This window comes from Rana temporaria, chromosome 4 (assembly GCF_905171775.1).
Source record: "Rana temporaria chromosome 4, aRanTem1.1, whole genome shotgun sequence".
In the NCBI taxonomy this organism is placed as follows: domain Eukaryota; kingdom Metazoa; phylum Chordata; class Amphibia; order Anura; family Ranidae; genus Rana; species Rana temporaria.
In genome coordinates this window covers 402,095,973-402,118,361 of record NC_053492.1, presented here as the reverse complement: position 1 = coordinate 402,118,361, position 22,389 = coordinate 402,095,973, and the positions used below count along the sequence as shown (strand labels likewise).

Below are 22,389 nucleotides of genomic sequence, written 5' to 3'. Positions count from 1 at the left end.
ATGTACATGGCCAAAAACAAGAATTTCTACACCCAATTGTGGAGCTTTGCCAGTTAATAGACCCTTGTTGTGTATTTTAGAAATTCTTTGTAAGCTTACAGAATTCAATATAAAAAATGATTTTATCTCTCAACCGTACGGAAAGTACCTGACAATGAGGAGGCAAGTGTTTCTGAGAAACATGTATTGAAGGCACTGCATCTTCAGCCGAAACAGCTAAAAGATCATCATCTGAACATGTTCCATCTAAACAAACAGATGATGTCCTGGAAACATCACAGTGTGACTTGGACACAAGTCACAGCTCTCTGAGCAAGAGCCTTTGTTTTGAGATTCTATAAGAAAAGCGTTCTACAGGTCCAGGCCATATAGGCAGTGTCGGCTGGTACTCAAAATTTGGGGGGGTGCAAACAAACTGAAAAAAAAAAAATCATCATCTGCAGCCACTGTGCCAATCAAACGCAGCCACTGTGCCCATCAAACGCAGCCACTGTGCCCATCAAACGCAGCCACTGTGCCCATAATATGCCACAACTGTGCCATCAAAGGCAGCTATTGTACCCATCAATTGCTGCCACTGTGTCCATCAATTTCTGACACTGTGCCCATCAAATGCTGCCAGTGTGCATCCCCCGCCCGGCACTTACCTGTCTCGCAGCTGGTCACGGTGGTGTCCTCCATGCTCCTCAATGTCTTCTCCTGTCCTCTCTATCAGGCATCCAATCACAGCGCCTGTCATTTCAGCCAATCAGGTGACAGGTAACCCAAGCACCTGATTGGCTGAGAGGCGGGTCAGCCAAATTCGCTTGCCTAACACAACGCTGAGTGAACAGCGAACGCCCAGCATGGCGCCTGCTGTTCACCTTTTTGGACGCCTATTAGAGCTTACGGCTCTAATCAGGCGCTTCCAAAAAACACCCCCGCCGCTGTAATTCAGGTGCCCGGCGCCCGTAATTCACCTTGAATGCCACGGTCATCAGACTTTAGGTAATGTATGTTATTGGAAGGAACTTGGCCTATGGCATCAACGCTGGCTTTAAACCCCGTCTGCATTCGCTTATTGTATCACTGTTGATGGTTATCATTGAGAATGGACTGTTATGTCATACTATATTGTCATGTTGCACATAAAGAATTAAAAATAAAATAAAAATTATATATATATATATATATATATATATATATATATATATATATATATATATATATATATATATATATATATATATATATATATATATATATATATATATATATATATATATATATATATATTCTAAAACACTTTTGCCTTTGTTTTAGGTTTCTGTATACTCCATTTCATAGTGGTGTTTGGTGATTTAGTAAAGTGAAAGGGAGAAGTCAAAAAGTAACGGCACAAGTACTGACTTACCAGCATCACTAGGAGACAATCTGTAGGTGTCATGGACTTGCGGTAGGCGGTATCCTGAAGCTCAAAAGATCAGGTGTGAGGATATCCAAAAGATGGTCAAAGCTAAAAAAGAAAATTGAAAAAAATTGTTAAGGAAACGTGTACAGACCACAATTTATAGGTCGATTACAATATTGACTGTGTAAAAATATACAGTGTATATACAATATATATATATATACACACACACAGTATCTCACAAAAGCGAGTACACCCCTACCATTTTTGTAAATATATTATATCTTTTCATGTGACAACACTGAAGAAATTTAATTTTGCTACAATGTAAAAGTAGTGAGTGTACAGGTTGTATAACAGTGTAAATTTGCTGTCCCCTGAAAATAACTCAACACACAGCCATTAATGTCTAAACCGCTGGCAATAAAAGGGAGTACACCCCTGAGTGAAAATGTCCAAATTGGGCCCAATTAGCCATTTCCTTCCCCGGTTTCCTGTGATTCGTTAGTGTTACAAGGTCTCAGGTGTGAATAGAGAGCAGGTGTGTTAAATTTGGTGTCATCACACTCTCATACCGGTCATTGGAAATTCAACATGACATCTCATTACAAAGAACTCCGAGGATCTGAAAATAATAAAATTGTTGCTCTACATAAAGATGGCCTAGGCCAGGGGTAGGAAACCTTTGGCCCACCAGCTGTTGTGGAACTACATTTCCCATGAGGCATTGCAAGGCTGGCGGTTACAATTACTCTCGGAGGCATGATGGGACTTGTAGTTCTGCAACAGCTGGAGGGCCGCAGGTTGCATACTCATGGCCTAGGCTATAAGAAGATTGCCAAGACCCTAAAACTGAACAGCAGCATGGTGGCCAAGACCATACAGCGGTTTAACAGGACAGGTTCCACTCAGAACAGGCCTCACCATGGTCATCCAAAGAAGTTGAGTGCACATGCTCAGCGTCATGTCTTTGAAATAGACATATGATTGCTGCCAGCAATGCCGCAGGAGGCTGAATGGGTGGGGGGTCAACCTGTCAGTGCTTAAACCATACACTGCACCAAATTGGTCTGCATGGCTGTCGTCCCAGAAGGAAGCCTCTTCTAAAGATGATGCACAAGAAAGCCCGCAAACAGTTTGCTAAAGACAAGCAGACTAAAGACATGGATTACTGGAACCATGTCCTGTGGTCTGATGAGACCAAGATAAACTTATTTGGATCAGATGGTGTCAAGCATGTGTGGCGGCAACCAGGTGAGGAGTACAAAGACAAATGTTTCTTGCCTACAGTCAAGCATGGTGGTGGGAGTGTCCTGATCTGGGGCTGCATGAGTGCTGCCGGCACTGGGGAGCTACAGATCATTGAGGGAACCATGAATCCCAACATGTACTGTGACATACTGAAGCAGAGCATGATCCCCCTCCTCCCTTCGGAGACTGGGCCGCAGGGCAGTATTTTACCATGATAACTACCCCGAACACCCCTCCAAGGTGCCCACTGCCTTGCTAAAGAAGCTGAGGGTAAAGGTGATGGACTGGCCAAGCATGACTCCAGACCTTGAGCATCTGTGGGGCATCTTCAGACATGGAGGTGGAGGAACGCAAAGTCTCTGACATCCACCAGCTCCGTGATGTCATCATGGAGGAGAGGAAGAGGACTCCAGTGGTAACCTGTGAACTCCATGCCCAAAAGGGTTAAGGCAGTGCTGGAAAATAATGATGGCCACACAAAATATTGACACTTTGGGCCCAATTTGGACATTTTCACTTAGGGGTGTGCTCATATTTGTTGCCAGCGGTTTAGACACGAATGGCCCTGTGTTAAGTTACATTGAGGGGACAGCAAACTTACACTGTTATACAAGCTGTAGACTCACTACTTTACATTGTAGCAAAGTGTAATTTCTTCAGTGTTGTCACACGAAGAGATATAATAAAATAATTTACAAAAATGTGAGGTTGTACTTACTTTTGTAAGATACTGTATAATTATATATATATATATATATACATACATATACACACACACACACACACATACATACATACATACATACATACACGAACACACAAACACATACACAAAATATATATACAATATAAAAAAATTATTATTGATAGTTACCTTTTGATTGATTTGTGTAAACATGAACAGTTTTTCTGGATGTTGCCGAAGGTCTTTAAACAGTGTTCAAAATTGTCCCTTGCTTTCTTGTTTCATCAACAATGGATGTACTCAATAACACCTTCGCTTACGAGCATAAAGTCTTAGGAGTGCAATGGCCATCACCATAAATAAGCCTGTAAGTGCAGACATCGTAATTCTCCATGCAGCTGCACACAACAAACAATGGAGATAACCCAGGGAGAATCAGGAAGTGAACAAAGGGGAAAGTGTTCTCAAGAAACATTGTCCTAATAAAAATAAAACATTTTCAAAAGAAAATTATACAAAAAAAAAAAAAATGAGGAAGAAAAGCATCGGAAAGCATCAAAAACACATGTAAAAGCGTATGCAGAATCATATTCAGAACACAGGAAATGTTGTGTGAACCAGCCCTTAAAATGGGCTACTAATGCATAGCAATGGGGAAAAAAATTGAGATTTGGACGTAGCGCACCACAAATGCACTGCATTTGTGTTGCGGTACGCTGCAGTAAAGGTTCATTGCAGGATTTTGTATCTGTGCGTTGGGATGGCATTCTAAATAAATGGTATTGCAGCACAATGTACAATGTGCACTGTGTTAACGTTATGTAAACTGCTCGTTCACTTCATGATAGTGTGAAGTAAACCTAAAGTAAGAGTATTCTGACAAAGAGAAAACTGGGTAAGACCTCGTACAAACGGGCCAAAATCTCGTCAGGAAAAAACATCGTTTTTCCTGACGAGATTCTTGGCAAGAATCTCTTGCCGCCCGAGTGTACACACAGTCCTTTCAAAAGAACCGCGGTTCTTTTAAAAGGCAAGAACGCAGTGACGTCATCGCGTTCGACGAGCATGCGCTTGTCACATTCGATGCCGTTGCCGCCATCTTGCTTCACCCTACCTATGCCGTGGAAGCTACCGCAAATGCGTCAAAAGTCATTTCGAGCATGCGCAGGTTTCCACGGCGACTGGTAAGTATACACACTCTCGGTTTTCTCGTCGGGAAACAGGCCAACAAGAATCCCGACGAGAAAATCGGGCCCTTTGACTTAGGCACCGTACACACGAGAGGATCGATCCGCTGAAATTGATCCGCGGATCGGTTTCAGCGGATAGATCCGCTGGTGTGTACGATCCAGCGGATATTTATCCGTGGATATATTTCGGGCCGACCGATTTCCAGCGAGTAAAAATTTCTTAGCATGCTAAGAAATCTATCCGCTGGAATCGGCTCCAGCGGATCGATCCGGTGGTCTGTACAGACTCACCGGATTGATCCGTCCGAACCCATCCCTCGCATGCGTCGTAATGATTTGATGCATGCGTGGAATTCCTTATATGACAGCGTCGCGCACGACGCCGCGTCATCATCGCGGCGACGGCGCGACACGTCACCGCGGTGGGAATTCGGCGCGGATTTCGATCCGATGGTGTGTACACTCCATCGGATCAAAATCCTCAGAGGATTTATCCGTGGAAACGGTCCGGAGGACCGTATCCGCGGATAAATCCTATCGTGTGTACTAGGCCTAAGCCTCCAGTGGGTGGGGCGAAATGCATCAGCTGTGGTTTGCCAGAGACATGCAGGCTGAGGCTGCCATTTACTGTTATGTTGTACAGGCTGGTCAAGAGAGTGGTGTCTCCTCTATTGATGTTTGAGTATACTCTGAAGTACGGTGATGTCACATTTCCTCTTTAAACACTATGCACTTTAATGTTCTGCCTCAGAGTCGTCTTAGCCAGCACTCTGTAGCAAAACTGCACGTGTTTGCACTTACCTGCTCTATGCAATGGTTTTGCACAGAGCAGCCCCAAACCTCCTCTTCTGGGGTCACCACGAGCGTTCCTGGCTCTTTCACTTCATCGGGTGCCCCCACAGAAAGCCATTTTGCATGAGGGCACCCCGTGCGGGCTTGCTCCCATCCAGCTGCTGCAACCATTGACAAAGACAGTGGGACTCGGCCCCGGACACTATGTCACAGCTTCTGATTGACAGCAGTGGGAGCCTATTGCTCCTGCTGCTATCAATCTGTCCAATGAGGAGAGAGACAGCGGTTGGAGCTGCTGCGCTCGCGCAAATAGCTGGATCGGATTGGGCTCAGGTAAGAAAAGGGATAGGGCCAGGGGGGAGCTGCAGCACAGAAGGTTTTTCACCTTCACACAAAGAGTGCATAAAGGTGAAAAACTTTATGGCTTTACAACCACTTTAAGTGATCGGAAAACAAGTGCTTTGCCAGTAAAGTTAGTGTACACAGTATGATGGACAGGTCCACCATAATTCAGACATACCAAGGTCTTGAAATATCTGCTGAAATACTGGTCTCAGTCAGAAGGGCACCAAGTCATTGTTTGCTTATTAGCCAGTGCCAGTCATGTTGAACAGAGGGGCACTAATTTCATAATCTTAGCTATGTCCGAGGCCTAAAGCGTCTACATAACCTTGGTTAGTCACAGCTCACTATGCCAGCCATATCACATGCATGAAGCTCTTTGTTTTACTTTGGTCACACTGTCATGGGGTCACACTGTCATGGGGTCACCACTCCATGTTACCAGGCAGACAGATGTGGAGTCACAACTTGATATGCCATCCATAAGTAAATGGCATGAAATAGTTATCGAATCCACTGTCAGTATGCGTGTGAATTCTGCAAAATGTATTAGTCAGTGATGCTTTACATGCTCGTTATAGTTCTTATAAAATTATTGTAATGTCTTAAAGGTGATTGTTTCAAGTTATATACTATATCCTGTTTATTTAACTGAATGTTTATTCACTAATTATACAAAATTGCAGAATATGCAACTACTTAGTAAATACATTTTCATACTAACAGAAAAAGTAAGTGTGTGCCATCCTGTATTAACGTGGACTAGAAAAGAATAGGTTGGTTGTAGGTCTAGCATCTTTTTTTAGCTTGTCTGAAGTGTATTTCTAAAAAAGAAAAAAGAAAAAAACAGTGCAGCGCTAGTGAGTGATATTGTGCTCATATAAATTAATAATAAACAAAAAAAGTCATTCTGGAATAAACTGAAAATATAGCCAGAATAGGAAAAAACATAAAAATGCAGATGGATATATGAAGAAAAAGTCTTAAAAAGCCACGAAACAAAGTTCATATGACTCTATCCAGTAATTTTCCTTGTGAAAGAGAAGTGGATTGTGCAGACAATGTGAAAGACTCTTGATTGATGTGAGGTAAGCTGTCACCAATACACCCGTGAGGAAGGATAAGATTGCCTGCTTACCAGATGAAAAGACTGTTTTGCATCAGTCTAATAGGGCCTGTGGGAAGTCTGGTCTCCCAATACCTTAGCCGTCAAGATAACCACGGTATAGCTCAGCATACAATCCGAAGAGTCATAAACCAAAAAAAAGAGAAGAAGGACCTCTCATAGCGGCTTACTCCCCCGTTGAAGTCCATTAGCGACGAAACGATCGTAGGGTGCCGTGACGTCATCGCGTTCCGTCCTGAACGCCGGCTGTGTTTTCCTGACCGAGTAGCGAGAAGCATCGGAACAAGAGATCGGAGACGTTTTGCTATCCATGCTGTATTTATATTGCCTAATTGTAAGTGCAATTTTTATTAAACCCTCTTTTATTTTTAAACGTTATACGCTATGAGAGGTCCTTCTTCTCTTTTTTTTGGTTTATGACTCTTCGGATTGTATGCTGAGCTATACCGTGGTTATCTTGACGGCTAAGGTATTGGGAGACCAGACTTCCCACAGGCCCTATTAGACTGATGCAAAACAGTCTTTTCATCTGGTAAGCAGGCAATCTTATCCTTCCTCACGGGTGTATTGGTGACAGCTTACCTCACATCAATCAAGAGTCTTTCACATTGTCTGCACAATCCACTTCTCTTTCACAAGGAAAATTACTGGATAGAGTCATATGAACTTTGTTTCGTGGCTTTTTAAGACTTTTTCTTCATATATCCATCTGCATTTTTATGTTTTTTCCTATTCTGGCTATATTTTCAGTTTATTCCAGAATGACTTTTTTTGTTTATTATTAATTTATATGAGCACAATATCACTCACTAGCGCTGCACTGTTTTTTTCTTTTTTATGTTACCAAGTTGTTGTACACAATTTAGTGCTAGCAGCTATTTACATTTATAATTCAATATTTAATTTAGCGCAGCGTCAACCTTTTGGTTTTTGTTTATTTCTTGAAGTGTATTTCTACTTTTGCAACCAAATTGGGAGAACACTTATTATATACGTATTTGTTATATGATCCCATTCACATAACTTTAAAGAAAATCATAAAAGAAATGCAGCTTAGATGCTCTATTCTGGACCCTCAAGCAAGGAAAAATCCTAGTAGTCTTTCTTTGTTTATAACGGGGCTGGGCAGCTGTGTTTGCCATAGTTAACCCTGTCTGTACTGTGCAGGCAGATCTTCATCATCAATTGTAACTAGATTTGAACACTATTGATCCTAACAAAGGGTTAAAGGTTTACATGCATTGAATGTTAATAAAGACACACTAAGGGCAGCCATACATGGATCAAAATTTGGCTAGTCCCTGCTGTAAGTCTGTCCTTATTAACATAAAGTGCAAGAAGCCAAGCATCTATCTAAACCTTAACCAGCAGGCTGGTTGTATCGATTGACTTGTGTACAAGCAGCCTGTTTTTTTTGTTGTTACAATCAGTGCCACCAGCTATAGCCGGCAGCACTGATCGGTGTATTCTGACGGCAGGTAAGTCTCCCCTGCTGTCAGAACACAATAGCACAGCTGGAGGGATTCTTCCATCTACCTTGAATGTGTGGATGGGGGAATTAGATCATCCAGTGGGTTAAACTAAAAAAAGAAAAATGATTAATGCATGGCCAGCTTTACTTTGACATTGTTCAAAAAACTTTGCGTTCAGCCATAACACCTCCTCCTGAGAAACATCTGAAAAGTCAGAAATATTTTTTCAATATTTCTTAGGCATGCTGTGTGAATGGGAACACAAACATATAGCGGGGTTTTCTCAAATTGGAATGCAAAAGTAGAAAGACATTTTAATGTGTTAAAGTGTAACTTTAGTCAGAAAATTCCTGGCCGATCGCTTCAGGCTGACCCATTTTGCCAGTATAACTATGTAAAACATTAAAAAGGCGTGCCTATACTATTCCAGTAATACATTGTTTCACCCTTCTCTTCACATGCTCAGTTGCTCTCTATTTTTAGGCACTGTGACAAATTTGTAGAGACCAATCTGCTGACAGCCTAAAGATTTACAGTTGTTGGGGAGCTCTGGGATTCACCAAAATGGCAGCCTCCAGCAAGAAGAAACAGGAACAATCCTGGAGACAATTTACAGCACACACTCATTTTGGTAGCAGAATTATTAATGTGGAATGTATTTTTATCAAGTTGTTATGGGTAAAGTTCCACTTTAAATCGGACATATAGTTAAACATTAACGTAAAGCAACAATAACAGTTTTGTAGGCTGAATAAATAGAATGGCTGAAAAATACCTTTCTTGGAAAAAAAATGCCTCTACAGGCTGCCTTCTGTGTTGGCCATACTGTAGCTCTATATTTACACACATGGGGGTCGACTTACTAAAGGCAAATAAGGTTGTTTGCTTGGCAAAGGAATTGTTCCTTAGTTTAGTGAATGTGGTGAAAATTCTCGTTGCAAAGGATATCTCTTTTTTTTTTGCATGCATGCGATTGGATGATGGAACTCAGTAGAGCTTTGCCTCATTTACTGTAGGGAAAATTCCCTTGAAAAGTGAAAATTTCCTTGCAAAGTTTACAGTCATGTCGCCTTAAGTAAATAAACCTCATGATCTCAGTTAACGGAAGGTTAAACTGTCTGATCTTCAGCTTCAGTAGAGCACACAACCTGCAACCAAGAATCGTAACCATAAAATTTGTAATGAGTTACCTTGCAAAATTATATATCACAATTTAATATTTCTTCTGATTTAATTTAAATTTGCTTATTAAACATGTATATAATAATACATTCAGACTGCACTCAACAGCTGAGAATGGAACCGCTTTAAATGTCAACTAAAGAGTGTAACATGGATTCACAACTTTGTCCTTTGCATGTAGTCAGTCAAAAAGGGTTGCCAATGCAATAAACCGTCTTGATTACAAGTAGTCTTTCAAATGTCTGATTATGGTGTGTGTGTGTGTGGGGAGGTTCACAATTAAAAAAAATGTTATAAATGGATAAGAATAAGGTGCAGGTTTTACTGCGGCAGCATTTTAAATAACTCTTCATCCAAGATTTTTGCCTTGTTTTTTGTTGGTTTCACTACAAATTACGACATAGAGCAGGGGAATGAAGCGACAAAGACACAACATGGAGGCAGACACAAGCGGGAGGCAGTGACGGCTAAGCAGACAACTCAGACAGGATGAAAATATAGGAAAGACCATAGACCTTCACTGGGACTGGAGGGTTTAGCTGAAGGCATGTGAGCTCGCTTTATGCAGTCATCCTGATCTTCATGTAAGTTGCTCAAGGCATTCAATTGGTTTACAATTTCTGTAAACAGAAGCCAGTCAAATCAGCTATAAGGAAAATGATTAGTAGAAAATAGAAGCAGCAAAAAGCATCATGCTCCTGGCCAGAGAAAGAGAGAAAACAGAGGTTAGGTAGCTCATAAATAAATGTTAGAAAGAAGCAGAAAATGCTGAGCATACACCATATACTACAGTGGCATTAAAAAGTATTCATACCCCTTGAAATGTTTCACATTTTGTCATGTTACAACCAAAACCATAAATGAATATAATTGGGATCTTATGTGATAGACCAACACAAAAGTGGCCCATAATTGTGAAGTAGAAGGAAAATGCTAAATGGTTTTCAATTTTTTTTTACAAATAAATATGTGAAAAGTGTGGCGTGCATTTGTATTCCGCCCCCTTTACTCCGATACCCCTAACTAAAATCTAGTGGAACCAATTGCATTCAGAGGTCACCTAATTAGTAAATTTAATCTTAGTATAAATACAACTGTTCTGTGAAGCCATCAGAGGTTTGTTAGAGAACCTTAGTGAACAAATAGTAAAGAAATGATTTCTCAAATTGGGATTTTTAATGGACCGCAAGTAGCGATTATAGAAAATTACTAATTTATTGATATATATATAAAGTAACACATAAAGAAAATTAAATAAATTGACAATGATAAAAACAAACAAATATAGTTGGGGACAGATGTAAAACCAGCTGAAAAAAAACCTGACAGCTGTCAACCAACAGAGCACCCAACGCATTTCAAAAACACATAGGGGCAGATCCACAAAAGGATTACGCCGGCGTAATTTTAAATTTCCCGCGTCGTATCTTTGTTTTGTATCCACAAAACAAGATACGACGGCATCTGGGATCGATCCGACAGGCGAACGTCTTAGTACGCCGTCGGATCTAAGCTGCAATTTTTCGGCGGCCGCTAGGTGGCGTTCACGTCGAAATCCGTGTCGAGTATGCAAATTAGCTAGTTACGGCGATCCACAGACGTACGTCGGCCCGGCGCATTTTTTTCCGTCGTTTGCGTTCGGCTTTTTCCGGCGTATAGTTAAAGCTGTTGTTATGAGGCGTACTCAATGTTAAGTATGGCCGTCGTTCCCGCGTACAATTTTGAATTTTTTAGGTCGTTTGCGCAAGTCGTTCGCGAATAGGAATTTGCGTAGAATGACATCACCGTCGTAAGCATTGGCTTGTTCCGGTTAAATTTCGAGCATGCGCACTGGGATACCCCCAGGGACGGCGCATGCGCAGTTAAAAAAAAACGTTGTTTACGTCAGGTCACGACGTATTACCATAAAACACGTCCCCATTACATCCATTTGAATTCCGCGCCCTTACGCCGCAGGAGATACACTACGCCGCCATAACGTACGGTGCAAATTCGTTGAGGATTCAAAACAAAACAAAGTTACAGCGCCATAGTGTATCTTAGATACGCTACGCCCGGCGCAATAATGCGCTGTTGTACGAGGATCTACCCCATAGTGTAGATCTTCTTCAGGGATTAAACAGGCTTGAAGCCTTCCAGAGCTGTGACTTAAATCCCAAGTGTAAACATTCCACCGACCAGCAGAAAATAAAGTGAAGAGTAAATGATCCGTCAGAGCCACACATAAATGCCGGTCATGGTGTCATGGACCAAGACCACTCCCATATATCATAGTAAGCATTTTATAAAAGGTGCATTTAGCCACTTAGCAAAATGCTGTGTGGTGAAAAACTAACACTGCACGTCACCCTGAGGACCCTATCCTCACCGTGAAATATGGTGTTGGCAGCATCATGTTGTGAGGATGCTTTTCTTCAGCAGGGACAGGGAAGCTGGTCAGAGTTGATGGGAAGATAGATGGATCAAAGCATATTCATGTGTTAGAATGGCCCAGTCAAAGTCCAGGCCTTAATCTAATTGAGAATCTGTGGCAAGACTTTAAAATTGCTGTTCACAGACGCTCTCCATCCAATCTGACAGAGCTTGAGCTATTTTGCAACGAATGTTCAAAAATCTCACACTCTAGATGTACAAAGCTGGTAGAGACATCCCCAGAAAAACTTGCAGCTGTAATTGCAGCAAAAGGTGGTTCTACAAAGTGTTGACTCCGAGGGGCTGAATACAAATGCATGCCACACTTTTCACATATTTGTAAAAAAAAAAAAAATGAAAATCATTTTTTATTTTCTTTCCACTTCACAAATTAGTGAAACTTTGTGTTGGTTTATTACACAAAATTCCAATTAAATACATTTATGTTTTTGGTTGTAACATGACAAAATGTGGAAAATTTCAAGGGGTGTGAATACTTTTCAAAAACACTGTACGTCTTAAGAGGACTTGGGGCTCCAGTTGACAGCGATACTGCATTTTAAAAAGCATTGTGCTCTGCTGTTGTGTTATTATAGCATCACAAATATCTAGAAGGCTTTATCACAAGACGCTACATACCCAACTAGGTACCTTACTTATCGCCTTCATACTGCGGAAAAAGCCATTTTGTTATTTGCGATTAAAGCGCAACTGAATGACTTGCTTGGGAAATAATGCAAGCCATGCTTACAAAAAACACAAAATGATTACCTCCTACTTATATCAACAAGTTAAAATAAACACACACACATTCTATAACACACATCCACATCCCTTTATTTGTCTTCATACACTTGTACCCACTCACAGAGAACAGATCAAGGCCAACCCTATTCCAGCCATAGAATGAAAATTTATATTTATTCATCATTATACTGAATTTCATGATAATCATTATAAAGTTACTTGGGTCCTTCTTTGATCCACAACTGGAACTCTGCATAATAATGCAGTTATGAACTTGCTAAAGGGGAACTATTTTTTAAATGCAACTAGTGTAAGCAAATTAATATGACATATACCACCTGTCTTTGATCGTCTGTACAGCAGCACCAAGGAGGAGCGCTAGGAACCAATTAGGCGCTGTTGCAGTGAACATATGCCAAAAGTGTATATCAGCCTCTCTCTAATCTTTTAAAACCATAGATAAACCTTGAAATATTTTCAAGTATCAGGGAAACCCAGCTAAAACCAGTTAATTTGCTTGTCAGTTAAAAAATGCCCGTTACTTTTGTAGCCATTGGAAGAATGCCCACCCTGCATAGCCAAAAAGATCATTGGCGATCATTGCTCTGCCAAGTTGCACTGGACCCAGAACTATGCAGGCACAATCAAATGGGAGTTCAATCAGATACAGCTCAAGAAACCCTACTAACCCCTCGAGGAGCCCTAGGGTTCAAACGGAACCCCGGTGGATATTTGGATTGGTCTACATGCTGACATGGTATCGAATTACTATCGAAGAGTGGTCTTCACCTCATTGCTACATTAGAGATTATGAAATTATATATGGTATACACACACAATATATATATATATATATATATATATATATATATATATATATATATATATATATATATATATATATATACACACACACACACACACACACACACACACAGATATATATATATATATATATAGATATATATATATATATACATACATACACACCATATGAATTATGCATTTTGCTGTTAGTCTTGAATTCAGCTTTAACAGATATTGTGCTTCATTGCTCTCCAAACTATACAAGGGGTGACCCTCATCTTGAATTGCAAAAGGCCAAAAACCTTATGCCTTGTACACATGATGAAAATATTGGATAAATGACCGTCCTTTTTTTTGCATGCTAGGTCTCATATCGAAAATTAACAGGTTACGAGAACTCTCATAGGACAGAATACAACTTTGGAAGCGATATAATGTATTCTTTTGTTTTTGACCATGCATGGTCTTGGTCACTCGATTTTTTTGTACAAATACTATATTAATTACACAAAAATCATTCATTCCGTTAATGTCAAGAACATTTTTTGTGCATGTTCCTTCGGATATTTTCGCATGAACTGACGTGATCAGCACTCAAAAGCTGCTTACTAACAAACAGATTATTGGACGATCTCGGAATGTGCTTTTTTTTTTCCTTCCGATAGTCTCATCCTGTGTACTAGGTATAGGAAAATGTTTATGTACGTTGAATAAATTGCTCGATTTTTAGGCTTTGCCTGTTATAGAAAGCAGCAGTTCAGGATTCACACCTGGCTACAAGTGCAATGCTTCTTTAAATGCTCTTTCCGGTCTACATTAATTTAGGTTGTAAGACTTTTTTCTCTTTGAGGAAAAGTGCAGAGCTATACAGAGAAAACATTCACTTCTTCAGCATTGAAATTTGGAAGTGCTCATGCTTAGTAAAAATCCATTTTACCCGTTTCTTGTGAAAAAAAAAATCAATTTTACCCAAAATCCATTCCTAAAGTGTCTAACCCACTGTGAAATATTTTCTTTAAACAGCCTACTACACAAATGACTTCCTCCTAGTTCTTGAGTGATGGAAGTTTGTGCATAATAAAGTCCCATGTGAAATATATGGAGTAAATCACCTTCATATGAACATTCCAGACACTGGAGAAGTTAGCTGAGGAAAACCTGAGATTTTATGGCACTCTTCACAGCTGCAACCTCTGCTATTCTAGTAGCTAAACCCATAATAACATGTTTTTCCTATTGTCTTGACATCTCAAAAGGTGTAAAAAATATCATTAATGGAGTCACCTGAGGTTATGCTATGTGCTGGCTCTGTTAACCAAACATTAATATTAAAATTAACCAGGAACAAAACATTAAAGGCATAGAAACGGTTTTCCCAGCTATACCTGGGAATTTAAATGGAAGCTCCAGCAAGCATTGACTTGCTATATATGTAAATATATGCATACATTATCTTCCATCAAAACTCGACTAATGCATGTTTTTTTTTTTCAACCGAAGCAGAAAACTATCAAGCTGCCTATTCACTGATGAAGCACATTTGGAACTTTACTTGCCCAAAGACACAGTTTTCTTGCAATAATGCAGACTCAGATAACAGGAACATGAATATTAACACGTGGAACATGCAATTGTCAGGTCTCCTGAGAATCTCAGATCTATTGGCACTTTTTCTTGAATTGTACAATGGTTACGATAAAGAAGGTGCACACTTATGGTGCACAAAACCTCAGATTGCTAATATCCATTTTGAGTTAAAAACACAATTAGGGTTTTTTATAAAGATGAAATGACTGTACGAGATAGTCTCAGCAGTCAAGGAAAGCAGGTTTGTCCTGGGTGGAAAATGTCAGCCTATCAAGCATTAAGTAGTTACACAGAACTGATATGCATAGTGTCATGGGCCAAAAGATATGCATGCATGCATGGAGAAATGAAGCTGCATGTTTAGGTGAAAGTTGGGAAAATGTTTTTTATTTGATGGTCCAATTGTTTTCTCTTGGAAAATGTTATGGACAATGTTATGGAACAAGGAGTTACTTTATCAGCCTTGAAAGGCAACTGTCACAGAATGTCAACATGCCATTATGATGGCCAGTTATTACAGATCACAAATTCAGAGAATACTAACGACTCTCCTGAAACAGGGTGAGGCAAATGACCTGGTTCTAAACTTCACGTAAAAATGTAATAGCAGAAATTATTTCAAAACAAGTTTTTTTTAAGAAATTCACAGTCATTATTGGCAAGCAATGGAAAGCATAAATAACATTCTTTTTAGTTTTGAATAGAGTGCAGATGCGGTAGAATACTGATTAGGTTTTTATTGCTGTCTGTGTCCCCATTAGGGAGATTCACCCTCTCTATTTGTTCTATTTAACATGATTAATAATAGAGAGGAAATATACCAATGGGAACACTAGTTCTGGTGATCTGCCCCACCAAGGGATTCCCTTAACTGGCAGGGATTTCCTCTCACTTCCTGTTTTGGCTGTGGGACAGCAAATGGAGGGAAATCTTCCCGTGGGACACATCTGGCAACAAAAAATTGACAGGTGTTATAACCCCCCCCCCCCCCCCCAAGATTTGCCTATAGTTCTACTCTAAATTGCGCCCCATGTAATCCCAATTAGGCTTCCAAAGAACTTCCATTCTAGAAACATTTGTACCCCAATTACCACAGAAGACCACTGAATGTAAATGCATCAGAAGTAATGCAGAGATTGTTTACACCTTCTTTTTAATTCTCAATTTTATTTTTTTCATTGTTTTACGGAGATCTGTTGGGGATTTTTATTTTGCATGGATTATGAAGGGTTATTTTGCTTAGTATAGAATCAGTTAATAATGTTATCAAGTTTTTATTTGTAAAAAAATAAATAAAAAATTACTAAAAAAAAAACCTCCGCCCCTATTCAGCATTGAACACTGGCTCTATAAATATTTCAAAGACATTAAAGCAAAATAGATAGTGCTTTCTTTGTGGACATTAATAGCATTCTAATGGTATTTCATTCAGCAGGCGGAATGTTAATCCTGCTCTGGACAAATTCCAATCTAGGTCAAGTAATCCTGTCTGCTCATGTCCCACCTGTAAACAAACGGTGAGAATGGCGTATTTAACCCCCATAAAGGAAATTGTCCAGCAGACATATTAATGGTTGTATAAACAGTGCTACTGTTTAAGTGTCTGCTGAAGAGAAGAAATTGGGGTTATGCAGAAATAATGACAACAAAGGTAAGTTCTGCTATATCAAACACTTGGTAAAAAATGTGCTTGTTTCTTAAGGCAACCATACACATATGGAAACCAACTCCTAATACAGAGGATCATTAAGTGAGCAAGTGTTTTGTGTTTGCTGGGGATGCATGCATGCATTTCCTACACCTCCTATGATGGTGAATGGTATTTTGCAATGAGGCTAATCCAATGAGAATACATCGGACAATTGGGGTTTGTTCACACCATGTCCGATGAGCTGCGTTTATTCACACACCAACACACAAGTAGGGTGTGGACAGGTTACATAGAAAACAACTGTTTTCCATTTGCCCTGCGCACACTATACTTCTGGGATGGTGTGTAGAAAAACACAGATCAACGGACATGGTGTGAACACAGGCGGGGCATACATGAGTCCCATGTATGAAGGATAACCTTTAAAAGTTAATTCGCACCAGTCACAATGCTGGTGTGCAGGGCACTACAAAAACACAAATAAAATAGGGCACACCAACCTAATGCATTATCCCATGCAAAATGTATAAATAATCCACAAACTAATATACTCACAAACCATTTGATAGGCATGACTATAAAAACTAATGTCCGCTTCAAAGTTGCTTAATTTACTCGGCGTACTACGGAACTTGGAAGGACACCAAAAGGGTCCCAGCTCAGCAGTTCATATACATCTGGTCATAGCATGAGAACCCTTTCCTCCTCCCATCATTAGGATGGGTCAGGATGGTGGCCTATCCCAATGATGGGAGGGGCAAAGGGTTTTCTTGCAATGACCAGATGTACAGTGCATCCGGAAAGTATTCACAGCGCTTCACTCTTTCCACATTTTGTTATGTTATAGTCTTTTTCCAAAATAGGTTAAATAAATTGATTTCCTCAAAATTTTGCAAACAATAATGACAACAAGAAAGAAGTTTGTTTGAGAGCTTTTTAAATTTACTAAAAATAGAAAACAACTTGGTAAATTGCCTACTTTTAAAGTAGTAGGTAAGCAGACAAAGATGAATGCATTAATCTGCCTATCTCCTTTATTAAAACAACAGATATTATAGGTTCCCACCCCACCATTCAAACGTTACTTAAGTCCTTCCAGTTTCTCTATAGGGTACAGTATTCCCCTTCCCAATTTCACCAATCTGATTTGAGATACAAATTAAGAATATACATCGTACTAACTCTGATAGCCAGTAGATATTCCATCGAACTGAAGACACCCCTGGTTGAAAAATGCTATATCTAACAGAAACCGTGGTATTAATAGTGAAGAAATATGGGGGGGGGTTGTTCAACACTGTTTATAAGGTTACTATGTTCCTTATACCTTGATTTATCCACTTACTGTACTACCTTTCCTTGCAGGGGTATGAACCCCATTTGCCGTCTTAGGTGCACTGTTAAGGTTTTATGGTTAACGCCTATGTTTATAGCTTTGAAAACTAAATAAAGTTCTTGGATAAAAAAAAAAGAAGATGAAAAAAATAAAAATAAATCACATGTACATATTGTAAGTATTCACAGCCTTTGCCATGGCACTCAAAATTAAGCTCAGGTGTATCCATGATTTGGAAAGGCACACACCTGTCTATATAAAGATACCACAGTTGACAGCACAAACCAAGCACGAACCAAGCCATGAAGTCCAAGGAATTGTCTGTAGACCGCCGAGACAGGAATGTATCAAGGCACAGATCTGGGGAAGGGTACAGAAAAATTTCTGCAGCATTGAAGGTCCCAATGAGCACAGTCCATCATCTGTAAATGGAAGAAAATTGGAACATCAGGACTCTTTCTAGAGAGGGCCACCACGTGGAGAGAGGAGATCCTTCCAGAAGAACAACTATCTCTGCAGCACTCCGCCAATTAGGCCTTTATAGAGTGGCCAGATACAAGCCACTCCTCAGTAAAAGGCATACGACAGCCTGGAGTTTGCCAAATGACACCTGATGGACTTTCAGACCATAAGAAACTAAATTCTCTGGTCTGATGAAACAAAGGTTAAACTCTTTGGTCTAAATGGCAAGTGTCATGTCTGGAGGAAACCAGGCACCGCTCATCACCTGGGCCAATATCATCCCTACAGTGAAGCATTGTGGTGGCAAAATCATGCTGTAGGGATGTTTTTCAGCGGCAATTGGGAGTCTAGTAAGGATCGAGGGAAAGCTGAATGCTGCAATGTACAGAGAGCTCTTAATCTCAGACTGGGGTGAAGGTTCATCTTCCAACAGGACAACAACCCTAAGCACACAGCTAGGATGTAAGGATTGGCTACAGGACAACTCTATGAATGTCCTTGAGTGGCCCAACCAGAGCCCAGACTTGAACCCCATTGAACATCTCTGGAGAAATGGCTGTGCACAGATGCTCCCAATCCAACCTGATGCCGCTTGAGAGGTTTTGCCAAGAAGAATGGGAAAAATAGGCAAGCCAAGCTTGTAGCATCATACTCCAAAAGACTTGAGGCTGTAAATACTGCAAAAGGAGCTTCAACAAAGTATTGAGCAAAGGCTGTGAGTATTTAGAATTGAGGATTATGTACATGTGATTTTTTTCATTTAAAATTTTTAATATATTTGCAAAGATTTCAAAAAACTTCTTTCAGGTTGTCATTGTGGGGTATTATTTGTAGAATTTTGAGGAAAAAAATTAATTTGATCCATTTCGGAATAAGACTAACATAACAAAATGTGGAAAAGGTGAGGAAGCGATGTGAATACTTTCAGGATGCACGGTATATAAATTGATGAGCTAAGGGGGTCCTGAGGGTTTGGCTCTGAGGAAGAGGGTACTACCCTCGAAAACACTTAAGCCAGCTAGGACCCTGGTGGTGTCCTTCCAAGTTCTGGAGTATGCAGTGTGTATTGAGCAACTCTGAAGCTGACGTTAACTTTGGAATGCTTTGTCTATCAAATGGTTTATGAGTATATTCACTTGTGTATTAATAAATGGTGTATGGAATCATGCACTAGGCTGGTGCATCCTCTTTTGTTTGTGTTTGTAGTGTTTTTCCAGGGCTTCCCCAAGAGAGCAGCAAGGAGTGGTGTGCCCAGATCCGTGCTGAAAAGCAGATGTGCATGAAAAACTGGTACAAGACTGTCACCCTCATGCGCAAGAGGCATTTTGTTTTGATATGGTGTGCACTGTAGTCTGGCAGAATGGCCACGGTGCATCGCACTTTGTTTTGTAAACTTTACTGAAATGTTACACACAGACATTTCATTAAAGCGTCATTAAAGATTAATTAAAAAAACATAAAAAAAAATAACAAACATCTCATACTTAACTGCTCTGAGTGGTTTTGAACAGAGCATCCCTAATTCTCCTCTTTTCAGGTCATCGCTTCTGGCTCCTCCTCTTCAGCCAGTAGCCCCAATAGCAAGCCGCTTGCTATGGAGGCACTGGTGTAGGTTCGCTCACAAAATCCACTCTATGCGTCCATAAGACATTGAGTCTTTAAAAAACACTACGTTTTTTTTGGATACAGAGGATTGCCTCGCACTGTGCTATGCTGAAAGACTTTTCTCGTAAAACAACCAAAATAAAGTGGGCACACAGGAAACAGGAATGTTGTCTTGTCATTTGGTGGGACTGCGCTGGAATAGCCCCCAAAGCAGACCCTCCACATCTGGTATGAATGAACCCTAATGCCGCGTACACACGATCGGTTAAACCGATGAGAATGGTCTGATGGACCGCTTTCATTGGTCAAAACTGATCGTGTGTGGGCGCCATCGGTTAGTTAACCATAGGTTAAAAAAAAGCCAACTTGTTTTAAAATTAACCGATGGATTCCTAACCGATAGGACTAAACCGATCAATAGTAGGCACAGCCATCGGTTAAAAATCCATGCATGCTCAAAATCAAGTCGACGCATGCTTGGAAGCATTGAACTTTTTTTTTTTCAGCATGTCGTGTGTTTTACGTCACCGCGTTCTGACACGATCGTTTTTTTAACCAATGGTGTCTAGGCGCGACGGACCATCAGTCATCTTCATCGGTTAACCGATGAAAACGGTCCATCGGTCCATTCTCATCGGATGGATTGATCGTGTGTACGCGGCATAACACCTCAAGTCTAAGCTCATACTGTCCTTTTTTGCATCGGTTTAATCATCTTCATTGAGGAAAACTTTGACACTCTGTCCTTATAACCAAGCTCAAAGAGGGGGGAACTTCACTGCCCAGGATTGTACATAGGCTGACAAATGTAAGCATTTTTCTTGTTTACACCCACTTTGTTCCCATCAACAACAGAAAGTCTAAAAACTTTAGCTCAGCCATTCTCAAACTTTTAAATTGCTGGGGAATCCTTGAAATAACTTTCCAGGTCAGGGAACCCCTGGTAATAATTACCATAGCTACAGCACTTGATACATTAGCGTAATGGTCATTGGGAAGAATGTCCCTTACCGGTGTGGTCTTTAGAAAGAATCTCAGATAGCGAAAAAAAAAAGAACATTGTTTTCACTGGTTACTTATCTGATAGGCAGAAATTGTTCATTGCTCAAGGAACCCTAGCAACCTCTAAAGGAGCCCTAGGGTTCCACAGATGCCTGGTTGATAAAGGCTGGTTTAGATGGCGAGTCCATGATAACAGAAGCATAGGGAGCTGTAATCACTAACTTGGTGTTTAAAGCTGAAGGTATACTGATCCTGGCTACACTATCTCACAAATCACAGGCATGAAATATATACAAGAAAAAAGTTCAAACTTTACTAGCTGCATCCTTGTTCCACCTCTGTGTTTCTATAACTGAATCCAGGAACTTGTATTTTTATAGTCACAGGTCCAATATAATTGTTACTATTCTCTATCAAAAAACTACCAAACTTCAAAACCAAGTACCAGTCATTTAATTGAACCTCAGGAGTAAGACCAAAAATCATATATAAAAAAGGTGCTGGTAACCATGGAAATCATCTATTTTTCTACTGAGCTGAAGATTTGGAAGACACAAATATGACACCATTAAATTATAATATCAATGCAAGTCAATGCGAGATGACCGCAAGTCCCTGAACATTTTTCCTTTGTTAGAGTACTACTGTGCCCTGTACCATCCAACAGCATATTTTTGCCAGTGAATGGTTAAAATGGCTGCCCACCCATGAAAGCAAGGGAATAAATGGCACCATGTATTGCCAAATTAAAGAGAAACCATCCTAAATGGGTTTCTATGTTCTTGGTGAAGGAGGCAAGAGCTGAATACCAGTCTTCTCTTTTAATGGCAGACCTCCATCTTAAATGAGCTAACCCTATATTCCAATCGCAAGTCCACAAGACTGAGTACTCCTGTTATCTTGTGGATTCTCCATAGACCTGGAAGAGGGGGCTATTTAGCCAATACACGTATACAGCAGTTTTATCTTTTTAGGAGGACAGACCTGTAATTTTAGCAGTCTTCTCCTCCTGGTTAACTCTGTTCTCTTCATCATCTTCATTGTCTTCTTCAAAATCATCCAGGTTTCCTATGTCCGCTTGCTTCATGCTCATCAAACTGGCGAGGCTTTGCATATCTTCATCACTAAACACATGTAGGAATAAATACAAAGCATTCAGTGCTTCTTTACATAATGTACAGTATTTTACATAGAATAACTACAGAACATTCAAGAAAATAGAGCACACAAAACAGGCGACTGATGGCAGAAGAGTGTTTAACCCGCATTGTAATATGATCTGTGGCATCCATGAAATCCCATGTGGGGGTTTATATACTAGCTCAGGGGTCTCCAAAAATTCTAAACAAA

General features: G+C 40.1%; 1 protein-coding gene across 5 annotated transcripts in view; it reads right to left on the bottom strand.

Moving 5' to 3' along the window:
- Positions 1 to 22,389, bottom strand: part of EHBP1 (EH domain binding protein 1) — a 636,728-nt gene that overhangs the window by 441,626 nt on the left and 172,713 nt on the right. For 3 of the 5 annotated variants that reach the window (XM_040351212.1, XM_040351213.1, XM_040351215.1), the window contains exons 7-8: positions 22,024 to 22,163; positions 9,946 to 10,050 (exon numbers count right to left, since the gene is read on the bottom strand). In XM_040351212.1, the coding sequence (XP_040207146.1) occupies positions 9,946 to 10,050; positions 22,024 to 22,163 (245 nt within the window). The remainder of the gene's footprint in view (positions 1 to 9,945; positions 10,051 to 22,023; positions 22,164 to 22,389) is intronic. The other 2 variants (XM_040351214.1, XM_040351217.1) reach the window with 1 other exon arrangement.